At 34.8% G+C, this 24,603-nt stretch overlaps 2 protein-coding genes across 3 annotated transcripts; one reads left to right on the top strand and one right to left on the bottom strand.

The window, feature by feature from the left end:
• Positions 1-5,388: 5,388 nt before the first annotated feature.
• LOC117342195 (ankyrin repeat domain-containing protein 39-like) lies at positions 5,389-23,195 on the bottom strand. 2 transcript variants are annotated; one of them, XM_033904248.1, is made up of 3 exons: positions 22,872-23,195; positions 20,115-20,321; positions 5,389-5,761 (listed from the first exon to the last, which is right to left on the bottom strand). In XM_033904248.1, the coding sequence occupies exons 1-3, from the start codon at positions 23,058-23,060 to the stop codon at positions 5,576-5,578; spliced, it is 582 nt and encodes a 193-aa protein (XP_033760139.1). In that variant the 5' UTR covers positions 23,061-23,195; the 3' UTR covers positions 5,389-5,575. The 2 variants fall into 2 exon arrangements, with proteins under 2 accessions (XP_033760139.1, XP_033760138.1); XM_033904247.1 differs by lacking the exon at positions 5,389-5,761 and adding an exon at positions 18,483-19,133.
• Positions 10,918-14,803, top strand: LOC117342192. Its single transcript, XM_033904244.1, has 4 exons — positions 10,918-11,082; positions 12,744-12,919; positions 13,252-13,338; positions 13,981-14,803. Exons 1-4 carry the CDS (start codon positions 10,950-10,952, stop codon positions 14,407-14,409), a joined length of 825 nt encoding a protein of 274 aa, XP_033760135.1. The 5' UTR covers positions 10,918-10,949; the 3' UTR covers positions 14,410-14,803.
• Positions 23,196-24,603: the final 1,408 nt, after the last annotated feature.

Here is a 24,603-nt window from a genome sequence, read left to right as displayed (position 1 = left end):
AGGGTTTAAAAGTTGGGTGTTTTTTTTGTTTTTTGTTGGGGGTTTTAATTTTGGTGGGTTGGTTGTGATCAGTTTTCTACCACAAGCGAAAAGTTATTCTTAGGATGAATTGACTTTTTTGTGTCAACGTGTGTTCTTTTCATAATATGAGGTTTGGCGTAAGGATATGGTCTAATTTGAAATACCGCTAATCAAAAAATGAAAAAAAAAATGAAAATGTATGGAAATATTACAATTTATTTTAAATCATAACAAAATAATAATTCTTTCAAAGCAACAAATTGATAGAAATCTTTACATATTTTTCAAAAATAAAACAAAGCAAAAGTGAACTACTTCTTGTGCGTTATCATTTCCGGGACATCGTGAAGCGGCCTTCTAGTGTTTGCCCAAGAAATTACATTCGATCATGTGATTAAAAAACAGTCCCGGTCGAAGCTCAAAGTTTCAACCAATCAAAACGCATTTAGAGCTTATTGCACGTGTGGTATAAACTGAATGTTATTCAACAGTTGTAATGATTATGTCATTCCTTGGGAGTTGAATAACACCTACCTATTGTGGTAAAAGGTATTGCATCCGTGTACAATGTATAACATCCGTGTACAATGTATTACATCAGTGTACAATGTATTACATCAGTGTACAATGTATTACGTCCGTGTACAATGTATAACATTCATGAATAAACAAGGATACAGCATTAAGTTGATGTAAATCAGAAAGATCGACAGAATAGGGGATCTATTACATGTGATACAGGTAGTTTTCTTCACACAATTCTTTATGGACTTCATGCATATTTTGATTTCGATTTAGATGAAGTGTACCAACGACGTGTACAGGCATTGTCAAACATGGCCCGCTTGTCGTACGGAATGGCGGTGTTGGGGACGATCAACGCCGTATTGGGGATCGTAATAATCGTGTCCCTGGACGAGTCACAAAGAGTATATCCTCTGAACACAGGTGTTTCTATATGGTCTGGTGTCTATGTAAGTGTATTTCAAACAGCATGAAGTTTTTCAAACGATTGTAAATGCCAAAGTCCATTATACTGGTTATTTCTGAAAATATGTTCCCTTTAGCTAAAAAAACACACTGACGAAAATGATGTATTTCAATGTTGTACCTGCTTTATCCGATATGAATCAAGTATAACCCCTAAATACCATTTCTATTAACCTCTTCTGGCAGTTTATTAGCATGTACCATTTTGTTTAGGAAAGGCTAAAACTTTAAAATCATAAATACAACGAAAATTTGAATACCCCTTCTGATTATTTAAAACATTTAAAAATAAGTAATGATATATTTTGATTTAGATGATTGTGGTCGGAACGGTAGGTATCATGACTTCCCGAACGTCTGAAAACCTCAAACAGGACATCCGAAGGGATTTGAAATGCAAGGTATAAATCTCCACCCTTCTTTTTATCAAAGTTTATATATTTCACACGTACTTGTGATTTTCCCTGTATACAAACAATGCCGAAACGTTGATTGGAATTGATATCTGAATGTTTTCTATATATTAGTATTAATGCCTTGTTACACATTCTAGCCCAGGGATCACTTTCTGTATGTTTATAATTTATGTTTGCTTCACCACTAACGATATCAATACCAATTCAATTACAGTTGAGACTACAAGAGTCTATTTTTAGACTTTGTCATTCTTATCACGTATACAATGTTAGATAAAAATATACTGTATTTTGTTTGTTTTCTGTGTAAGTTCGGTGATAGTCACAAAAAGAAAGTTATGCTTATAACGATAGATGATAGGATATACTTTACGTTAGCAGGAATCAAACAAATGGAGCCTGTTTTATAAAATAACATTTCAGTTAATATCTGGCCGTACACGAAGACTTATCTTAAAAGTAATTTAATGATGGTATTATTATACACAAACAACTGTCTTTAAGGAGCTTCAGTTTTGCAAACAAATCTCCAAATGATATCATCCGTAAAATTATCCATAATATGTAGGTAATGATATTGTTGTATAATACAATACACTCAATCTGGGTATCATGTTTCTTTTCCAGTATGGTCTGTTCTATGGACTCTCCGTTTGTAGTTTGAGTATATGTGGGATATCGGCGGGCTATAATTGCGGGGGTTTAAGTTGGTGTGCCACACAAGGATGTTCTGAGAACGGCAGCAGTCTTGTTCTTGTCCTTTCTTGTGTAGGAATGGCCCTCTCGGTAGTCTTGGTTGGATGTGGAATATGTGGAATGGTTTTCTTCTTTAGGTACAGAAATATCTTCCAAATGTATACTCCCGCCTATCGTGCGATGCTGATTGAGAAGAAAATTGAAAATCTTCAGAGCCAGCTCAACCAAACAGGTGGCGACCAGAACTATGGAGGAGTCCAGTCAGGATTCGGGAACGGTGGATATATCAACTGGAGTTCTCCTCCTCCTCCAGCTTATAGCGAAAAAGCATGAACATATCAACAGTATCGGTTCGGGAGAAATAATTTGAGCAAAAATTCAGCAAAAATGATACAGTATTAGATTTTAGTTAATTAAAAGAAAATGAATGACACGTCGAATAACATGGAATATCAATTCTTCTCAATCATCTTGTTGTGGGACCTTAACAAAATAAGGATATTGCTGGGCCTGCCAATTTACGGCAGTCACGTGGTAAAAACGTACTTTTCTATGTTAAAATGCATTCAAATACGAAATTTTGATAAAAGTATAATCCAACAACTTCCTAAGTTCTTAAGGTTTGATCAACGACCGAGGTAACAGATACCCGGTCAAAATTAACGACTCTTTAAAAAGATGTTTAACCAAACTATAGCTTAGAAAACGAGAATTATAATGCACATGTCATCATTGCAACTCAAAGTGTCAAAGAGATCATTTGTAAACTGAGAGGAGCGTTGTAAACTTTATTTGTTTAACAACGATTGATTGCGATCCAAACTATATCAACTTATATTTATCACGGTTGTTGGCCAAGATTGAAGCGAGCGAGTTGTCTTACTGTGAAAGGAAACCGGAGTACCCGGGGAAATCCCACATGGTCGGGCAGGAAACACCACACATTTTCATATCCGATCGGTAAATCGAAGCCCGGACGCCTATAGGTGAAAGACAAGTGTGTTACCACTTTGCCATCCGACCAAAGGGATGATTTCCAGACACAAACAAACGAATGGACAGAAAACATTATACCATCATATACAATTGGCGTACTGTTCAGTGCAACAGGTTAACTCGTTATGGTTCCATGGTCATTACCCTTGGGGTGGGGAAAGAACAGTTCAACCCTTGGGCCTAATTTTACATCAGGATTGTGTTCATCTCTTGATGCCCAGCAAGGCTATATATGATTATGGGTTGGGGATCTGAATGGTTTCACATATAAAACAACAGTAATAAGTCTTCAAGGGTGGGGAAAGTCCCCAAACCCTAAGGGAGAGGTGTCAGCCCCATTATTTGTATAAATTTGAATCCCAGCCTCCTGGGGATGTTACCACTGAAATATCAATGTCATAGATTATTAAGTTCAAGAGAGGAAGTCATTAACATCAATATTGCCAAATGGACCCCTTTTGTCTCAGCCCATTAGGCCCCCCTCAGCCCCACCATGTGTACAATTTTGAATCCCTACCCCATAAGGAAGCTACCAATCCAATATGAGCGATGTACATACATTAGTTTTAGAGAAGTCCTTAATATATCTTTTTTTAGCCGAATTGAACCATTTAGACCCACCCCTCAGCCACTTGGGGTCAGCTGGACCATTTCTAGTTTTTTGAATCCCCACCCCTAGGGATGCTACCAGTCAAATATGATAGATATTCATCGCTTTCTTCCAGACAATTAATTGCTTATATCAATTTAGCCTAATTGACTCCTTTTTGTCCCGCCCCTCAGGCCACCCAGGGGGTCAGCCCCACAATTTGTACAATTGTGTATCCCTATCCCAGGTCTGTGTTTTTGACCAGGCATTGATGTATAATATGTGCTGTATTTACCCTCTTTTCAATAATCTAAAATAAAGTAGGTCAAATTATAACTGACAATGTTTGTAACATCATTTGCTAAAAAATACCCTAATGGATAGCTGGAGAACTTTTTGCAAAATTTGGTCAAAATCGAATATATACAAGGGATAAACAACTGCCTGCACATTTGCTTACAAAACAGCCCAAAGTTTGAATTATATTCACAGAAAAAAAAAACAAATCTATATCCAGAGAGAATACTGCTTGTAGACAGAGAAGGGCCTAGATACAAACTGACCCCAGCAATACCCTCTAACCTTGTCACACAGACTATACTACAAGTTTTACAGACTAATGAGGTAATGAAAACTGAATTTCAAATGTTTTAGGTTATGGTAAATGAGAAATAATCAGTGACAAATTAACTCACAGATTGGATGGATACTATCAGTATTTCAAATCAGTATCAAATAAAAAAAAAGTTCTTTTATTGATATGATAACAATAATAACTAAAATTAGCAAGAACAAGTAAGTACCGAGTAATTATTAAAATTAATCCGAGTAATTATTAAAATTAATCCATGAGTGTAACCAACTTATAAGCAACGAGATATGAAAATACATAATTTGTAATTTTACAATTTGCTGTTCTGCAAATGAAACAATTCTTTGATCTTTGCTCTGAGTGCGAAAAAAAAAATAATCAAAAATTAATCCATAATAAACTTATGTTATTTATCACTAAATTATGTCGCTGAAATTGTTCAGATAACTATGTTACAATGATCAAGTGAATTCTTGATCCACTATTCAGGGAGTTATGTTAATGTAAGGATTGTGTGGTACATCATTTTATGAGATCTGTAGCTGTTCGAGAAAAAAATTGGATGCCATTTTCTTTTTTCTGTAGTTATAAAGAAATAGAAAAGTACTGTGTATTACTACCAAATTAAAACATTAAATGCACTGTTCATTAACATATATATATATATGATCTTTGAAACAAACTAAGTTTGAACAAAAAGGCTTTTTTTTTTTAAATGCTTCAGGTTTTTATGACCTTTTTTTAATATTCACATAATTGCAGTTAAGCCCCTATGCATATCTGTAACAAAACGCTGTGCTGTATTATAAGCTTCAAATCAATATCCCTGAGGAATAGAACCTATTTTATTTTTTATATCTAGATATATACACCAGTATTGACCAGGATGTAGCTGGTTAAGACGTTCATCAGAAGCCCGTAAAAGAACAAGTTTACATATATGTAATGTAAAATGAGCAATACACAGGACACAAGTCACAAAACAAATATCAGTTTATCATGCATCGAGACAAACCATTGGCTGACAATTTTTGAAACTGAAAACAAAAGATAGCATCAATATTTCAGATTGTAAATAACCACGCTGGTATTTTGAATGAAACAGTAGATAAAAGGAATGATATCATTGGATGGAATTCAAAAACAACATGCCTCAAATGTGGATATTCTTAAAGGAAATAGCATATCAGTTTGTTCATTGAACAGCCATAAGAAACATTTCAATGGACTAACACCGGTGTCCAGTACAATACCCAACTAATCTTTTAAAATATCTCAGTTTTGTAAAGTTCTCTCCATTTTGTGTTTTTGTTCTGCCTGATTTAGAAATGTCAGGTTTTCCTGTTGATCTGCTGATAAATAATCTACTGGCTTCATGTCCTTATAATCCACAACAGAGGTACTACTCGGGCATTGTGCTACAATCAGCTTCATCACAGCTGTCTTCCCTTCTTCTACAGCCTGTAAAACAACAACAACTTATTTTACCGGGATATGTCAATGACTCCGTCAATACTGTACTTTACCGGGATATGTCAATGACTCCGTCAATATTCTGTTTTACTGGGATATGTCAATGACTCCATCGATACTCTATTTTACCGGGATATATCAATGACTCTGTCAATACTCTATTTTACCGGGATATGTCAATGACTCTGTCAATACTCTATTTTACCGGGATATGTCGATGACTCCGTCAATATTCTGTTTTACTGGGATATGTCAACGACTCTGTCCATACTGTACTTTACTGGGATATGTCAATAACTCTGTCAATACTCTATTTTACTGGGATATGTCAATGACTCTGACGATACTCTATTTTACCGGGATATGTCAATGACTCTGTCAATACTCTATTTTACCGGGATATGTCAATGACTCTGTCAATACTCTATTTTACCGGGATATATTGATGACTCCGTCAATATTCTGTTTAAGTGGGATATATCAATGACTCCATCAATACTCTATTTTACCGGGATATGTCAATGACTCCGTCAATACTCTATTTTACCGGGATATGTCAATGACTCAAACAATACTCTGTTTTACTGGGATATTATCTCAATGACTCCATCAATACTGTATTTTACTGGGATATGTCAATGACTCCATCAATACTCTGTTTGCTGGGATATGTCAATGATTCCAACAATACTCTATTTTACTGGGATATGTCAATGACTCAATCAATACTCTATTTTACTGGGATATGTCAATGGCTCCATCAATACTCTGTTTGCTGGGATATGTCAATAACTCTGTCAATACTCTATTTTACTGGGATATGTCAATGACCCCATCAATACTCTGTTTGCTGGGATATGTCAATAACTCTGTCAATACTGTATTTTACTGGGATATGTCAATGACTCCATCAATACTCTGTTTGCTGGGATATGTCAATGATTCCAACAATACTCTATTTTACTGGGATATGTCAATGACTCAATCAATACTCTATTTTACTGGGATATGTCAATGACTCCATCAATACTCTGTTTGCTGGGATATGTCAATGACTCCATCAATACTCTGTTTGCTGGGATATGTCAATAACTCTGTCAATACTCTATTTTACTGGGATATGTCAATGACTCCATCAATATTCTATTTTACTGGGATATGTCAATGACTCCGCCAATACTGTATTTTACTGGGATATGTCAATGACTCCGTCAATACTCTATTTTACTGGGATATTATCTCAATGACTCCATCAATACTGTATTTTACCGGGATATGTCAATGACTCCATCAATACTCTATTTTACTGGGATATTATCTCAATGACTCCATCAATACTGTATTTTACTGGGATATGTCAATGACTCCATCAATACTCTGTTTGCTGGGATATGTCAATGACTCCGTCAATACTCTATTTTACTGGGATATTATCTCAATGACTCCATCAATATTCGATTTTACCGGGATATGTCAATGACTACATCGATACTCTATTTTACTGGGATATGTCAATGACACCATCAATACTCTATTTTACCGGGATATGTCAATGACTCCATCAATACTCTATTTTACTGGGATATGTTAATGACTCCATCAATACTCTATTTTACTGGGATATGTTAATGACTCCATCAATACTCTATTTTACCGGGATATGTCAATGACTCCATCAATACTGTATTTTACTGGGATATTATCTCAATGACTCCGTCAATATTCGATTTTACCGGGATATGTCAATGACTACATCGATACTCTATTTTACTGGGATATGTCAATGACACCATCAATACTCTATTTTACTGGGATATCTCAATGACACCATCAATAATCTATTTTACCGGGATATGTCAATGACTCCATCAATACTCTATTTTACTGGGATATGTTAATGACTCCATCAATACTCTATTTTACTGGGATATGTCAATGACTCCATCAATACTCTATTTTACTGGGATATGTTAATGACTCCATCAATACTCTATTTTACTGGGATATGTCAATGACTCCATCAATACTCTATTTTACTGGGATATGTCAATGACTCCATCAATACTCTATTTTACCGGGATATGTCAATGACTCCGTCAATACTCTATTTTACCGGGATATGTCAATGACTCCATCAATACTGTATTTTACTGGGATATGTCAATGACTCCATCAATACTCTATTTTACTGGGATATGTCAATGACTCCATCAATACTCTATTTTACTGGGATATTATCTCAATGACTCCGTCAATACTCTATTTTACTGGGATATGTTAATGACTCCATCAATACTCTATTTTACTGGGATATGTCAATGACTCCGTCAATACTCTGTTTTACTGGGATATTATCTCAATGACTCCATCAATACTCTATTTTACTGGGATATTATCTCAATGACTCCATCAATACTCTATTTTACCGGGATATGTCAATGACTCCATCAATACTGTATTTTACTGGGATATGTCAATGACTCCATCAATACTGTATTTTACTGGGATTTTATCTCAATGACTCCATCAATACTCTGTTTTACTGGGATATTATCTCAATGACTCCATCAATACTCTATTTTACTGGGATATTATCTCAATGACTCCATCAATATTCTATTTTACTGGGATATTATCTCAATGACTCCATCAATATTCTATTTTACTGGGATATGTCAATGACTCCGTCAATACTCTATTTTACTGGGATATGTCAATGACTCCGCCAATACTCTATTTTACTGGGATATGTCAATGACTCCGTCAATACTGTACTTACTCTGACAATAACCCAAACGGACTTACAAGAATACTGACACTTGGAGTAAATATAATTAATAAAAACAGACCGAAATCAATGGTGAAATAATCTGGGCCCGTATTAACGATCTCATACTCACACTCCTGTAAACATTTTGTGTTCATATTCAAATACTTTTCGTGATAAATCTGATATTTTCCGAATGATTTTGAAGAGTTTCAGAATTAATTCAAGTGGGATTCAATTTTCTTTATTTTTAACTGCTATTTCTTTAATTGAGCGGGTCGTAAGAAAGTTGTTTTGAGCACAGAATTCATATTTGAGCATGCGGTCTCATGAATGCGGGACCATGTGTTCCTGGTTGGTAACCGTCCTCTACTTACTGATACTTACCTAGTTAATCATAGTAGGATTTGAGAAATGAGGCCACCAAAGATACTTATAAACAATATTTATATGAATTATCTATCAAATAATGATCAATTTTATCAACAATAAGGAATACATATATCAGGATCACGGAAGTGAACGTACAACGCGTACCCCTGCTAGTGTGTGGCGACAAAATAGCGGCTGCCTTTTTCATTCTAAAAGATATGTGATGCAGGAGACCGCTGTCACTATATCAGATTTTATTGGTTAAAATCGCCATTACATAATTCTTATATCATTTTGTGCGTTCCCAATGGGAACCGAAAGAAATCATCGTAATGAGTGTCACCATTATATATATCTATGAACAGTTTTGGCCAATTGCCAATTGCCAATGATCACAGATATTTTTGAAAATGTAATCGTGAGCCGACAATGATTCATATTTCTATATACATATATTAGTTTGCTGCAACTGGGAGCTTTTGGTATCAAACGTATGTCCATCAGTTTCGAATTTACAAATAGCAACTGATCTAAAACAAATAAATGTTAATTTTCCTTCAATAATAAAAACATTATTAGATACGTATTTCAGTACTTTTTACCATATGTAAATATATACATTATTCGAATCGGAATGATTATCTGCTCCCTTAAGGAACCTCATTTTACACGTTTATATATCGCATGTACTACCACGCCACCGTAACATCGATAGATTGGACAGCTTTATATAATGGGTAAAACGTGACCTATTTAGTTTACTATACAAAGCCAGCCATAGATAGGATTACATTGTGTTGTATATCGATGAAGGGTTCAGACTGATTATATATGTATAACTTTCAGTGTATAATGTCACATCAAAGTTACTGATATCAATGTAGTTGTGTTCCTATGTCACTGCGATCAACACTCCAACCCAGAATGTTTTTTTGTGTTATCATGTGAATATATTTGTATATGACTGCAGAAATGTGAACAATACAATATTATACTTATGTAAATAAGCTTTTGAAGAATGCTGAACACGCTGTACACCACACCAGTCGTTACGTAGACGCTTACTTATGTCTTACTACGTAAACATATCACTATGTAATACAATGTACATTTCGAAATATTACCTGGGTTAATGTATTAGAACTCTAGAATTGTTTTTATCCTCTGACTATGTAAGGATGATCCTGCTTGGTTGTGTAGTTCTCCTGTTGAATATCACGATATTTTCATTGCCCTGACTACACTACTCAAAGACATATTCTAATGAACTCTATCTCTGCTATGATGTTCAGAAACTAATACCAGCATGAATATCTCTATCCTGAAGATGACACCAAGTCTCATTTATCAAAGATTCTATACGTTTCTGTATAACGACCACAGTAGTAAATCATAATAACATTTAGTATACAGAAAACAAACATGGGTCAGATTTAATTCCGTTTATCTTGTCAAACATGATAACAGCATATATCAGTGACTGGCCTTTCCTTTCTGTATATTCCACCTACATGTAACTGAGAGTATCAGACGACATTTATTTATAACTCTCACGCCATTTATCACTGTTGGATTGATAATCCTTTTCTACTTATTGATGGATAACGTTAAACACGATAACTGTTACTGTTTACGAGGAGAAGACTTCTGTAGGTTGTCTAATTACCATTTATCTACCATAGAAAGATCTGAAATGATATGAATAATAACCATGATTTCAATGCTATTGCGCTCGTTGACATGCATACAGGTGTTGAATTGATGCGCAAATCGTCGTTATTGTTATCTAAGACAGGTAAACTACATATGATATATCACATGTCAGGATCTATATACATAGGGTACATATACAATGTTGACTTGATGTTTTAGATCCACAGCTTGACAAACTAAACAAAGCTTCTTGAGAGCACATTCCAAAGAATTAACTACCATGTAAGTGGTTTATAACCACTTGGCCGGTATCATTAATGATGATAATACTGAATTAAATTAATATCAAAACGTATTAACCAGTTGAAGCCCGAGATATGACTTATGTTCCAAAGTACAGTGATAAACATAGTACATAAAAGAAAACTTCGTTTACTCCATTGTTGTCGGTGGTACAATATGTATTGTTCAGGACAGTCAAACCTGCTTCCTTCTTCACCAACAGATGCTGAAAATGGTGAGAGTATCTGGTGTCGTATAATCTATGTATAACATGATAATTGTAATGTCAGTTGTTGTAATATCGATTTGTCAACAGCAGGTAAACTATTTAACGTATTAGAAACACATGTAATAGCACAATATTGATGTGTGGAAAGCATTTGTCAACTGTACATTTTATATATTAACTTGGAAAAAGCTAATAATTATGTTTGTCCGCTCTGCAAAAATGGCTATACATATTGTAAATATCACAGGAAGACAATGCATGCATTTACTATTGTCTTTTGCTATACCGTATCTACACTGCAAATATATATTACCAACAACGCAGTTATCTAATTAAACATAAGTGACACAACTGTGACAGCAATGACGACGTCGTCACGGTTCAATAAGGATGTGATGTACAATTCGGTATATTCCTTTGAGATTGTAGGTGGTAGTCACTGTTGGTGGACTTTTGTATATTCCTTTGAGATTGTAGGTGGTAGACACTGTTGGTGGACTTTTGTATATTCCTTTGAGATTGTAGGTGGTAGATACTGTTGGTGGACTGTTATATGTTCTTTTGCGATTGTAGGTGGTAGTCAGGTGGTATTACATCAATGTACAATGTATTACATCCGTGTACAATGTATTACATCCGTGTACAATGTATTACATCAGTGTACGATGCATTATAGCCGTGTACATGTACATAGAGGTCACACAACGATTGGATGTTGTATATGGTATTTTTTTACTCGAGTTCAAAAGTTACAAGCGAGTGATTTTTTTTGTAACTTTTGAAAAAATAACTTACGAGAGTAAAACAAATACCATATATAGCAACCGCTAGTTTGTGTGATCAGTTTCTACCACAAGCGAAAAGTTATTCTTAGGAATGACTTTTTTGTGTCAACCTGTGTTCTTTTCATAATATGAGGTTTGGCGTAAGGATATGGTCTAATTTGAAATGCCGCTAATCAAAAAATGAAAAAAAAAAATGAAAATGTATGGAAATATTACAATTTATTTCAAATCATAACAAAATAATAATTCTTTCAAAGCAACAAATTGATAAAAATCTATACATATTTTTCAAAAATAAAACAAAGCAAATGTGAACTACTTCTTGTGCGTTATCATTTCCGGGACATCGTGAAGCGGCATTCCAGTGTTTGCCCAAGAAATTACATTCGATCATGTGATTAAAAAACAGTCCCGGTCAAAGCTCAAAGTTTCAACCAATCAAAACGCATTTAGAGCTTATTGCACGTGTGGTATAAACTGAATGTTATTCAACAGTTGTAATGATTATGTCATTCCTTGGGAGTTGAATAACACCCACCTATTGTGGTAAAAGGTATTGCATCCGTGTACAATGTATACCATCCGTGTACAATGTATTACATCAGTGTACAATGTATTACAATAGTGTACAATGTATTACGTCCGTGTACAATGTATACCATCCGTGTACAATGTATTACATCAGTGTACAATGTATTACAATAGTGTACAATGTATTACGTCCGTGTACAATGTATAACATTCATGAATAAACAAGGATACAGCATTAAGTTGATGTAAATCAGAAAGATCGACAGAATAGGGGATCTATTACATGTGATACAGGTAGTTTTCTTCACACAATTCTTTATGGACTTCATGCATATTTTGATTTCGATTTAGATAAAGTGTACCAACGACGTGTACAGGCATTGTCAAACATGGCCCGCTTGTCGTACGGAATGGCGGTGTTGGGGACGATCAACGCCGTATTGGGGATCGTAATAATCGTGTCCCTGGACGAGTCACAAAGAGTATATCCTCTGAACACAGGTGTTTCTATATGGTCTGGTGTCTATGTAAGTGTGTGTTTCAAACAGCATGAAGTTTTTCAAACGATTGTAAATGCCAAAGTCCATTATACTGGTTATTTCTGAAAATATGTTCCCTTTAGCTAACAAAAAACACTGACGAAAATGATGTATTTCAATGTTGTACCTGCTTTTATCCGATATGAATCAAGTATAACCCCTAAATACCATTTCTATTAACCTCTTCTGGCAGTTTATTAGCATGTACCATTTTTTTTAGGAAAGGCTAAAACTTTAAAATCATAAATACAACGAAAATTTGAATACCCCTTCAGATCTTTAAAACATTTAAAAATAAGTAATGATATATTTTGCTTTAGATGATTGTGGTCGGAACGGTAGGTATCATGACTTCCCGAACGTCTGAAAACCTCAAACAGGACATCCGAAGGGATTTGAAATGCAAGGTATAAATCTTCCACCCTTCTTTTTATCAAAGTTTATATATTTCACACGTAATTGTGTTTTTCCCTGTATACAAACAATGCCGAAACGTTGAATGGAATTGATATCGGAATGTTTTCTATATATTAGTATTAATGCCTTGTTACACAATCTAGCCCAGGGATCACTTTCTGTATGTTTATAATTTATGTTTGCTTCACCACTAACGATATCAATACCAATTCAATTACAGTTGAGACTACAAGAGTCTATTTTTAGACTTTGTCATTCTTATCACGTATACAATGTTAGATAAAAATATACTGTATTTTGTTTGTTTTCTGTGTAAGTTCGGTGATAGTCACAAAAAGAAGGTTATGCTTATAACGATAGATGATAGGATATACTTTACGTTAGCAGGAATCAAACAAATGGAGCCTTTTTATAAAATAACATTTCAGTTAATATCTGGCCGTACACGAAGACTTATCTTAAAAGTAATTTAATGATGGTATTATTATACACAAACAACTGTCTTTAAGGAGCTTCAGTTTTGCAAACAAATCTCCAAATGATATCATCCGTAAAATTATCCATAATATGTAGGTAATGATATTGTTGTATAATACAATACACTCAATCTGGGTATCATGTTTCTTTTCCAGTATGGTCTGTTCTATGGACTCTCCGTTTGTAGCTTGAGTATATGTGGGATATCGGCGGGCTATAATTGCGGGGGTTTAAGTTGGTGTGCCACACAAGGATGTTCTGAGAACGGCAGCAGTCTTGTTCTTGTCCTTTCTTGTGTAGGAATGGCCCTCTCGGTAGTCTTGGTTGGATGTGGAATATGTGGAATGGTTTTCTTCTTTAGGTACAGAAATAACTTCCAAATGTATACTCCCGCCTATCGTGCGATGCTGATTGAGAAGAAAATTGAAAATCTTCAGAGCCAGCTCAACCAAACAGGTGGCGACCAGAACTATGAAGAAGTCCAGTCAGGATTGGGAACGGTGGGAAAACCAACTGGAGTGCTCCTCCTCCTCCAGCTTATAGCGAAAAAGCATGAACATATCAACAGTATCAGTAACAGGTGAAAGACAAGTGTGTTACCACTTTGCCATCCGACCAAAGGGATGATTTCCAGACACAAACAAACGAATGGACAGAAAACATTATACCATCATTTATATACAATTGGCGTACAGTTCAGTGCAACAGGTAAACTCGTTATGGTTCCATGGTCATAACCCTTGGGGTAGGGAACGAACAGTTCAACCCTTGGGCCTATTTTTACATCAGGATTGTGTTCATCTCTTGATGCCCAGCAAGGCTATATATGATTTTGGGTTGGGGATCTGAATGGTTTCACATATAAAACAACAGTAATAAGTCTTCAAGGGTGGGGGAAAGACCCCAAACCCCAAGGGAGAGGTGTCAGCCCCATTATTTGTAGAAATTTGAATCCCAGCCTCCTGGGGATGTAACCACTGAAATGCATTCAAATACGAAATTTTGATAAAAGCATAATCCAACAGCTCCATCAGCCCCACCATGTGTACAATTTTGAATCCCTACCCCATAAGGAAGCTACCAATCCAATATGAGCGATGTACATAAATCAGTTTTAGAGAAGTTCTTATATATATCTTTTTTAGCCGAATTGAACCATTTAGACCCACCCCTCAGCCCCCTGGGGTCAGCTGGACCATTTCTAGTTGAATCCACACCCCTAGGGATGCTACCAGTCAAATATGATAGATATTCATCGCTTTCCTCCAGACAATTAATTGTTTATATCAATTTAGCCAAATTGACTCCTTTTTGCCCCGCCCCTCAGGCGCCCCAGGGGGTCAGCCCCACCATTTGTACAATTTTGTATCCCTATCCCAGGTCTGTGTTTTTGACCAGGCATTGATGTATAATAATATGTGCTGTATGTACCCTCTTTTCAATAATTTAAAATAAAGTAGGTCAAATTATAACTGACAATGTTTGTAACATCATTTGCTCAAAAATACCCGAATGGATAGCTGGAGAACTTTTTGCAACAAGGGCCCAATGGGCCCGAATCGCTCACCTGCAATGCAGTGATCTTTTCATACATATATGGATCCTGCAGTTATTTGAAAGCATGCTACAGGACCAATATAATGTCTCTCGGCACTTTGGCTATTCACTAAAAGTAATTTAAAGATTTAAGCATACTTGATCAACGTGACCTTGAATGTGAGTCAGGGTCATTCATTTGAACAAACTTGGTAGCCCTTCACCCTAGCATGCTAAAGACTCCAATGGGACTCTTGGTTACTGAAAAGTTATTTAAATATTTCAGCCTTTTTGATCCCTTTGACCTTGAATGAAGGTCAAGGTCATTCCTTTGAACAAACTTGGGAGCCCTTCGCCCCAGCATACTATAGGCCAAATATTAGGTATCTGGGACTCTTGGTTATTGAGAAGTCGTTTAAAGATTTTAGCCTTTTTGACCCCTGTGACCTTGAATGAAGGTCAAGGTCATTCATTTGAACAAACTTGGTAGCCCTTCATCCCAGCATGCTACAGACCCAATATCAGGTCCCTGGGTTTTTGGTTATTTTGAAGAAGACGTTTAATTTTTTTTAGCATATTTGACCCCTGTGACCTCGAATGAAAGTCAAGGTCATTTATTTGAATAAACTTGATAGCCCTTCACCCCGTCATGCTACAGACCAAATATCAACTCCTTGGGACTCTTGGTTATTGAGAAGTCATTTAAAAAATTTAGCATTTTTGACTCCTTGACCTTGAATGAAGGTCAAGGTCATTCATTTGAACAAACTTGGGAGCCCTTCACACAAGCATGCTACAGATCCAATAGCAACTCCCTGGGTCTTTTGGCTATTAAGAAGAAGTCGTTTAATTGTTTTTTTTAGCATATTTGACCCATGTGACCTTGAATGAAGGTCAAGGTCATTCATTTGAACAAACTTGGTAGCCCTTCACTCCAGCATGCTACAGACCCAATATCAAGTCCCTGGGTATTTTGGTTATTTTGAAGAAGACGTTTAATTTTTTTAGCATATTTGACCCCTGTGACCTCGAATGAAAGTCAAGGTCATTCATTTGAACAAACTTGGTAGCCCTTCACCCCATCATGCTACAGACCCAATATCAACTCCTTGGGACTCTTGGTTATTGAGAAGTCGTTAAAAGATTTTAGCATTTTTGACTCCTGTGACCTTGAATGAAGGTCAAGGTCATTCATTTGAACAAACTTGGGAGCCCTTCACCCTACCATGCTACAGGCCAAATATTAGGTCTCTGGGACTCTTGGTTATTGAGAAGAAGTCGTTTAAGATTTTAGCATATTTGACTCCTGTGACCTTGAATGGAGGTCAAGGTCATTCATTTGAGCAAACTTGGGAGCGCTTCACCCCCTACAGGCCAAATATTAGGTCTCTGGGACTATTGGTTATTGAGAATAAGTCTTTTAAATATTTTAGCCTTTTTGACCCATGTGACCTTGAATGAAGGTCAAGGTCATTCATTTGAACAAACTTGGTAGTTCTGCACCCCAGCATGCTACAGACCCAATATCAAGTCCCTGGGTCTTTTGGCTATTTAGAAGAAGTCGTTTAAAGATTTTAGCATATTTGACCCATGTGACCTTGAATGAAAGTCAAGCTCATTCATTTGAACAAATTGGTAACCCTTTACCCCAGCATGCTACAGATCCAATATCAACTCCCTGGGAATCTTGATTATTGAGAAGAAGTCGTTTAAAGATTTTAGCCTTTTTGACCCCTGTGATCTTGAATGAAGGTCAACTTTATTCATTTGAACAAACTTGGTAGCCCTTCACCCCAGCATGCTACAGGCCCAATATTAGGTCTCTGGGCCTTTTGGTTATTGAGAAGAAGTTGCTTGAATGGAAAAGTTGACGCCGGACAGACAGCCGGACGCCGGACGGACGCCGCGCCACGGCATACGCTCATTGCCCTTCGGGCAGGTGAGCTAAAAATTGGTCAAAATCGAATATATACAAGGGATAAACAACTGTCTTCACATTTGCTTACAAAACAGCCAAAGTTTGAATTATATTCACAGAAAAATAACCAAATCTATATCCATAGAGAATACTGCTTGTAGACAGAGAAGGGCCTAGATACAAACTGACCCCAGCAATACCCTCTAACCTTGTCACACAGACTATACTACAAGTTTTACAGACTAATGAGGTAATGAAAACTGAATTTCAAACGTTGTTTTAGTAATGGTAAATGAGAAATAATCAGTGACAAATTAACTCACAGATTGGATGGATACTATCAGTATTTCAAATCAGTATTAAAATAAAAAAATAATAGTTGTTATATTGATATGATAACAATGATAACTAAAATTAGCAAGAACAAGTAAGTACCGAGTAATTATTAAAATTAATCAGAGTAATTATTAAAATTAATCCATGAGTGTAACCAACTTATAAGCAACGAGATATGAAAATACATAAATTTGTAATTTTATAATTTGCTGTTCTGCAAATGAAAAAATTCTTTGATCTTTGCTCAGAGTGCGAAAAAAATAATAATGAAAAATTAATCCATAATAAACTTATGTTATTTATCACTAAATTATGTCGCTGAAATTGTTCAGATAACTATGTTACATTGATCAAGTGAATTCTTGATCCACTATTCATGGAGTTATGTTAATGTAAGGATTGTGTGGTACAACATTTTATGAGATCTGTAGCTGTTTGAGAAAAAATTTGGATGCCATTTTCTTTTTTCTGTAGTTATAAAGAAATAGAAAAGTACTGTGTATTACTACCAAATTAAAACATTAAATGCACTGTTCATTAACATATATGAGCTTTGAAACAAACCAATTAAGTTTGAAAAAAAAGGCATTTTTTTTTTTTAATGCTTCAGGTTTTTATGACTTTTTTTAATATTCACATAATTGCGGTTAAGCCCCTATGCATATCTGTAACAAAACGCTGTGCTGTATTATAAGCTTCAAATCAATATCCCTTTTTTGACCCAGAGGAATAGAACCTATTTTATTTTTTATATCTAGATACATACACCAGTATTGACCAGGATGTACCTGGTTAAGACGTTGATCAGAAGCCCGTAAGAGAACAAGATTACATATGATGTAAAATGAGCAATACATAGGACACAAGTCACAAAACAAATGTCAGTTTATCATGCATCGAGACAAACCATTGGCTGACAATTTTTGAAACTGAAAACAAAAAATAGCATAAATTATTTCAGATTGTAAATAACCACTTTTAATAAATACACAATGAACTTTTTATTATGTACACATATATATTTGCCACAACAAAATAGACCGTTCAATATGGTGGCATTCATTATGATCTACGTCATTCTTTTTTCAATGTCTACTTGGAATCAAACCTGTAGAGGCTGGGAGTGGGTTTGGATGATAGGCTGGTATTTTGAATGAAACAGTAGATAAAAGGAATGATATCATTGGATGGAATTCAAAAACAACATGCCTCAAATGTGAATATTCTTAAAGGAAATAGCATATCAGTGTGTTCATTGAACAGCCGTAAGAAACATTCCAATGGACTAACACTGGTGTCCAGTACAATACCCAACTAATCTTTTAAAATATCTCAGTTTTGTAAAGTTCTCTCCATTTTGTGTTTTTGTTCTGCCTGATTAAGAAATGTCAGGTTTTCCTGTTGATCTGCTGATAAATAATCCACTGGCTTCTTGTCCTTAGAATCCACGACAGAGGTACAACTCGGACATTGTGTTACAATCAGCTTCATCACAGCTGTCTTCCCTTCTTCTACAGCCTGTAAAACAACAACAAATAATCATTGAACACGTTATACTTTGTACTGTATTACAAGTACACTTCAAACAGGCACTGTTATAAACATCCCCCAAACAACCCTGCAATAATAATCAAAGTAGTTGATATAGCAACAGTGTAGTGTCATACTACACATAATATACCAAATTTCATCAAAATTGGACAATGTCTATATTTGACTAATAAGGGGTGCCAGTCTGGTTGTCTTGTCAAAATTACTGACCAAAAAATAAAAATACGCTTGGTCACCGCTGGTCATTCATGAACACTAATGTAAAATTTTATTGAATTCGATCTGCTCTACAGTTTTCGGGAAATGTGTTGGAAACCAAGTCAAAGGAAGACAGTGGAAGAAATGAATGTAATGATGAAAAGATATGGAGCAAAAACAATATGTCCTCAAACTGTGGGACATAATTAACAACTAAAGAGTAATCTAGAAATACATGCGTCTCAAAATAGATTCTATTCTCTAAGGGAGATAACTTACAATCTTTTTTGCAATAAAATTATATTATTTTGATCATTCATCTACAGATTTTATATATATCAATCATTTCTTCAAAAAATTATCAAATTATCTCTGACATATATGAAATTAAACTCAAAATATAAAATATTGAATCAGTGTTTTTTTTTTAAATATCTTTTTATAAATAACTACATAACGATAATACCTGATATGCCACCTGTTGAATTCAATATGTCATTCAAATATTTTTCCAACTGATATAAATAAGCGATTGGATAGTATTTTGTCATGTAGTTTTATAATCAGTAAGGCCCTTTTGAAATTTGGAAAATGGAAAAAAACAATTAATCTTCCTGATTAACATTTTTGTTCACTGCAACCTATGGTAACAGTATAAAGCAGGTAGTTTTATGTTCAGTAAATAATCACTTAAAATGTATACTGTATAAGTATAAAAGATATCTAAAACAGTAATTGATTGGTACACACCTTGTGTAATGCTGTTTTGCCATCCACGTCCTTAATTAGAGGATCTGCTCTGTTCTTCAATAGAATGGAGACAATGTCTTCATGCCCACAATATGCTGCTCGATGAAGGGGGGTAACTCTTCCAGATTTAGTCATGGAGTTGGCATCGGCGCCATGTCTCAGAAGCAGTTCACATACTAACTTCCTCCCGTGTCGGCATGCATAATGCTATAGGAACACAATGAAATGTATAAATATACACATAACCACTTAAAAACACTAAGGCATGATGGTTTAAAAATATTTTCAAAGATGAAAATTTAAATTTGCTTTAATCAAGGACCATTAACTTGAATATGCTGTTTATGTTATGGAGATATAACACAAAAGTGTAGTGTACCCTTATTGTCCCTTAAAGGGTTTTGGACACATAGGGTATTTTTCCATTTTCTGTTAGCCCGACCCCATAAATGTTGGCTGACACAGGTTTTACCTCGCCTCACAAAGCTGTTTATCTATTTTAGGCCAGTAGGGGGATATTGCTGCTGGCTGACAAATTTTAATGAGCTAGGTGGTCACGTGGTCCGACGCGTCATCTGGTTCACCTCACCAGTATCACTAGGCTAGAATCTGCCCTATTATATGCATTTATAGAGGGAAACTTCAAAGAGCCCCATATTATTTTGTAAACATTGAAAGCAATGACAGTGAATGTCCTGATTTTATCATCTTACATGTTTAGATTTTCTTTCCACACCTCATGTCTGTAGTTGTATGATCAAAATAGTAGACCAGCGGACAATATCATAACCTTGGTAATTTACTAATATCACATGTCATCTTTTTATATTTTTTTTTATTCTAAAAACTCAAACAATGGCATATACACTATAGGTCTACTCAGAGATGTAAATATCACATATGTGATATATACATCTCTGGTCTACTATACAGTGAGGTGACAAAATGATCTCACTTGTGCAGTCTTTTTACGGTGATTAATTTTCCTAGCCTTGTTAACCATTTTATTTTTGGCATAATTTGATAAGATTTTGTACACTTTTAAGAACATGTTTTACCCTTTCCTGACGTAATATTAACATAAAAATATCCATTTCTTAATTTTGCAAGATAAAGATTTGATAAAAATGCAGTAGTTTGAAATACAGTTGTCTCATCCTGATGTAATTTAATTAGATAGTACGTAATCACAGAACTGATTTTTTTTATCTGAGACGATACATGGGTTTTTTGTACATTGAACTTTGAGGATTTCCTTTGTACATATTAAATTAAGAATTTTTAAATATTGGTTGAAATTAAAGCGTCCAGATAATTTTTTACTCAAAGCATGTTATGATGACATGTTGGAAACTAAAGATCCTTGGATTCTTTATTTAAATCAAGAACTTTGAACTGTCAGTCTTGGGTAAATGTTTGAAGAAATCAGTTACTGTTCTGATCAATTTTACAGTAATGTATTCAAACAACGTCCTTTTTTGACAATTTCCTTAAGAATGTTTTATGAAGGTTATGAAGGAAATGTATTTGATGTGGTGAAAATGTTACGCAGACATTCGTATTGATTTGATTAAAACATATCATTTTAAATACTATAGTATGTTTAAACGTATTCAGTTACTCAAAGTAGAAAATATAAAAGAACTTAACGATTTAGGAAAATATTTATCACTAGCAAATAAACTAAAGGAAAGATTTTTATAAGATTTTAATTAGAATATATTCATTTTTAATGATTATTTCTCTGTTTCCCTGTAACAAATCTGACAAATTAGTTTATTGAATTATAAATCATGTAAGAGTGGATGCCTTTGTCCATTAATGTTATATACTATTTTATCCAATAAGCTGTAAAACTTATGGAATAAAGTTGAATTTAATACAGTTGTTTAATGAATAACGGGATCATCACTGGAGTAACCAATTCACTGTTGTAACCCAATATAATAATATTATTAATGTAAAGTATTCCCACATAACAAAACCTTTGGTAGATAGTGTGTCAATAGTGATTTAATGCGACACACATTTGGGTGTTTATAACGTTAGTTATACTATCATCTCGGCAGCAGTGAACCTGTGACGTAGGAGGCTGACCGACCTCGTTATCAGAATGAAATTTTGCGTATAGGTCAGTTGTCCAGATGGGCCCATGCTGTGCCCTGTATCTCAGCGTGTATATACACAACCCCAGGAGTGTGAGGGTAATTTGACTGGTTTTTCAGAAAACCAACCTATAGACAACTTTAATCTTTTTGTGTCTAAAACCCTTTAACCGCAAACAAGAATTTGTTGGGGATCGACAAATAACAAAAATGTAAATAGTTGATGATAAACGTTAAAAATCACCATGTAAACCTTGGGATTATTTCAATATATAACAGGACTAAAGGAAAATTCTGCATATTTCTTTTCTTGAATAACAACTAATTTGTAAATCACCAAAAAGTTTAAGTATTTTTTGTTAAAATGCATGAAATATATAGTCACATAGGAGTAGCCTCCCTTACATTACATTAAACAGGAAAATCGTACAATATTACAGGTACTAGCTCGACTGTCAATATACACCCAATAAATAATCTATTCAGTCGATTGGCAGACAAGGCCAGTACTTATGTGATGTATACAATATATCATGATAATTAACACCCATTAATCTATTGAGCGCATTTGATACAAAGAGTATAGCGAGTCAGGCAGACTACCGATCTGTCCAACATAACTTTTAGTTGAAGTACACAATGTCACACCAACCAGAGCTGTATAACCGGAATTGTCAGTGAGATTTGGAGATACACCTTTCGATAAATGTTTCTCAACTTCGTCAACATCTCCATCAAGCGCAGACATCCATATTCCTCTTCCAAAATCCAACTCGTCTAGTGTCTGGTGGACTGACGGACTGGCAAAGTGCCCCGAACACGAATGTGAACTGTTAGACATTGTCCATGGTCAGTCATTCTATCTGAGCACCATCTCGTAAAATAGCATCAAATAAATATCATTAATCGCGGAAGCTGTGTTGACGTGCCGGATCCATGTTTATATCGAGTATATCTTTCCCTCCTCAAAATATAAAGAGTTCCGCTCATTCCGGTGTAGGTGCAAAATAATAGCCCGGTAATGGTCCATCCCGTTAAAATTTCGAATAATTTTAAAGAATGCAATATAAATACATATGTATATGTTTTCTACATTATGGTTATATCGATAGCTTAACATCGGCGCACAGAATGATTTAACTGATAATATGATGATTTTTCTAAATCTTATATAACACTATTAGATAATTTTTACAAGCGTCATTTATTAATTTAGACAAACGGTCCAAATTGATTTGATTCTGTGTCAAGAGATCCGAGACGAGGAGAGAATACCTACAGAATGCAGCTCCTGGATTTAATGTCAATGGAGTTTAATTAAGTTTGCAGATTATATTAATTAGTAACTAATTGTAATAGGTCGATTTTGTTACTTTATATTTTCATATTAAGTTACTTTAAAAGTACATTTAGAACGGATGTCCCCCTATACTGACGGGATTTAATATCTTTTGATCATGATGTTCTATATAGATATACAACTGTAATTTGTCCTGTAGATAGATATAGTTTGTACTTATGTAGATACAATTTGTACTTCTGTAGGTACAATTTGTACTTCTGTAGATATAATTTGTACTTGTGTAGGTATAATTTGTACTTCTGTAGGTACAATTTGTACTTCTGTAGATATAAATTGTACTTGTGTACATTTTTTTGTAGATATAATATGTACAAAAAACATGTCCATGAAAATTATTCCAGAAGCGTTGTCGATAAGAGATAAGACTTTTAAGCTTCCGAGAAATAGACAATCGGAGTGATTTGCTGCGACATGTTATTGCTGTAATTGACGTAGAACAATTAGAAATTTATTTGACAATCACGTGCAATGTTAATGACTGATTTATAACAATCATTTCAATTTTAATTTTAACAAATCACATTTCATAACACACCTAAAGGTATGTAAATAAATTATGGTAGACACAATTATTTGACATGGACTAGCAGCTTTATCCCGAGTGGGAAAAAGACACAATTAGAAACTAAAAATTAAATAATAATAGTCAGTATTATTTTAGACGTCAGCAAGCAGGTAAGATATTCTTAGACTATATGACATACACCTGTTTGTTGTGTTAACCTATAGTTTCCGCAGCTTCTACGCAAACAAAGACAAACATGGGAAAAAAAAGAATAAAAAAAATGACATACATGTGATCGACAGCTGTTAATTTGTTAAATATCATTAGCTTCAAATCAGTGACAAAAAAAGCACGGCATCAAAGACAAAATTATTAAACATAAATTAAGTGGATTATCCTAATAAAACAATATTTGTATTATTATCTAAATCGTAGATGTGTTTATGATTTTTCGCTATAAGCTAGAAGCTGGAGGAGGAGGGGGAGGTGTGTGTGTGTGTGTGTGTGTGCGTGTGT

The sequence above is a fragment of the Pecten maximus genome, chromosome 14 (assembly GCF_902652985.1).
Source record: "Pecten maximus chromosome 14, xPecMax1.1, whole genome shotgun sequence".
NCBI classification, from domain to species: domain Eukaryota; kingdom Metazoa; phylum Mollusca; class Bivalvia; order Pectinida; family Pectinidae; genus Pecten; species Pecten maximus.
This window is presented reverse-complemented; position numbering and strand designations above follow the sequence as displayed.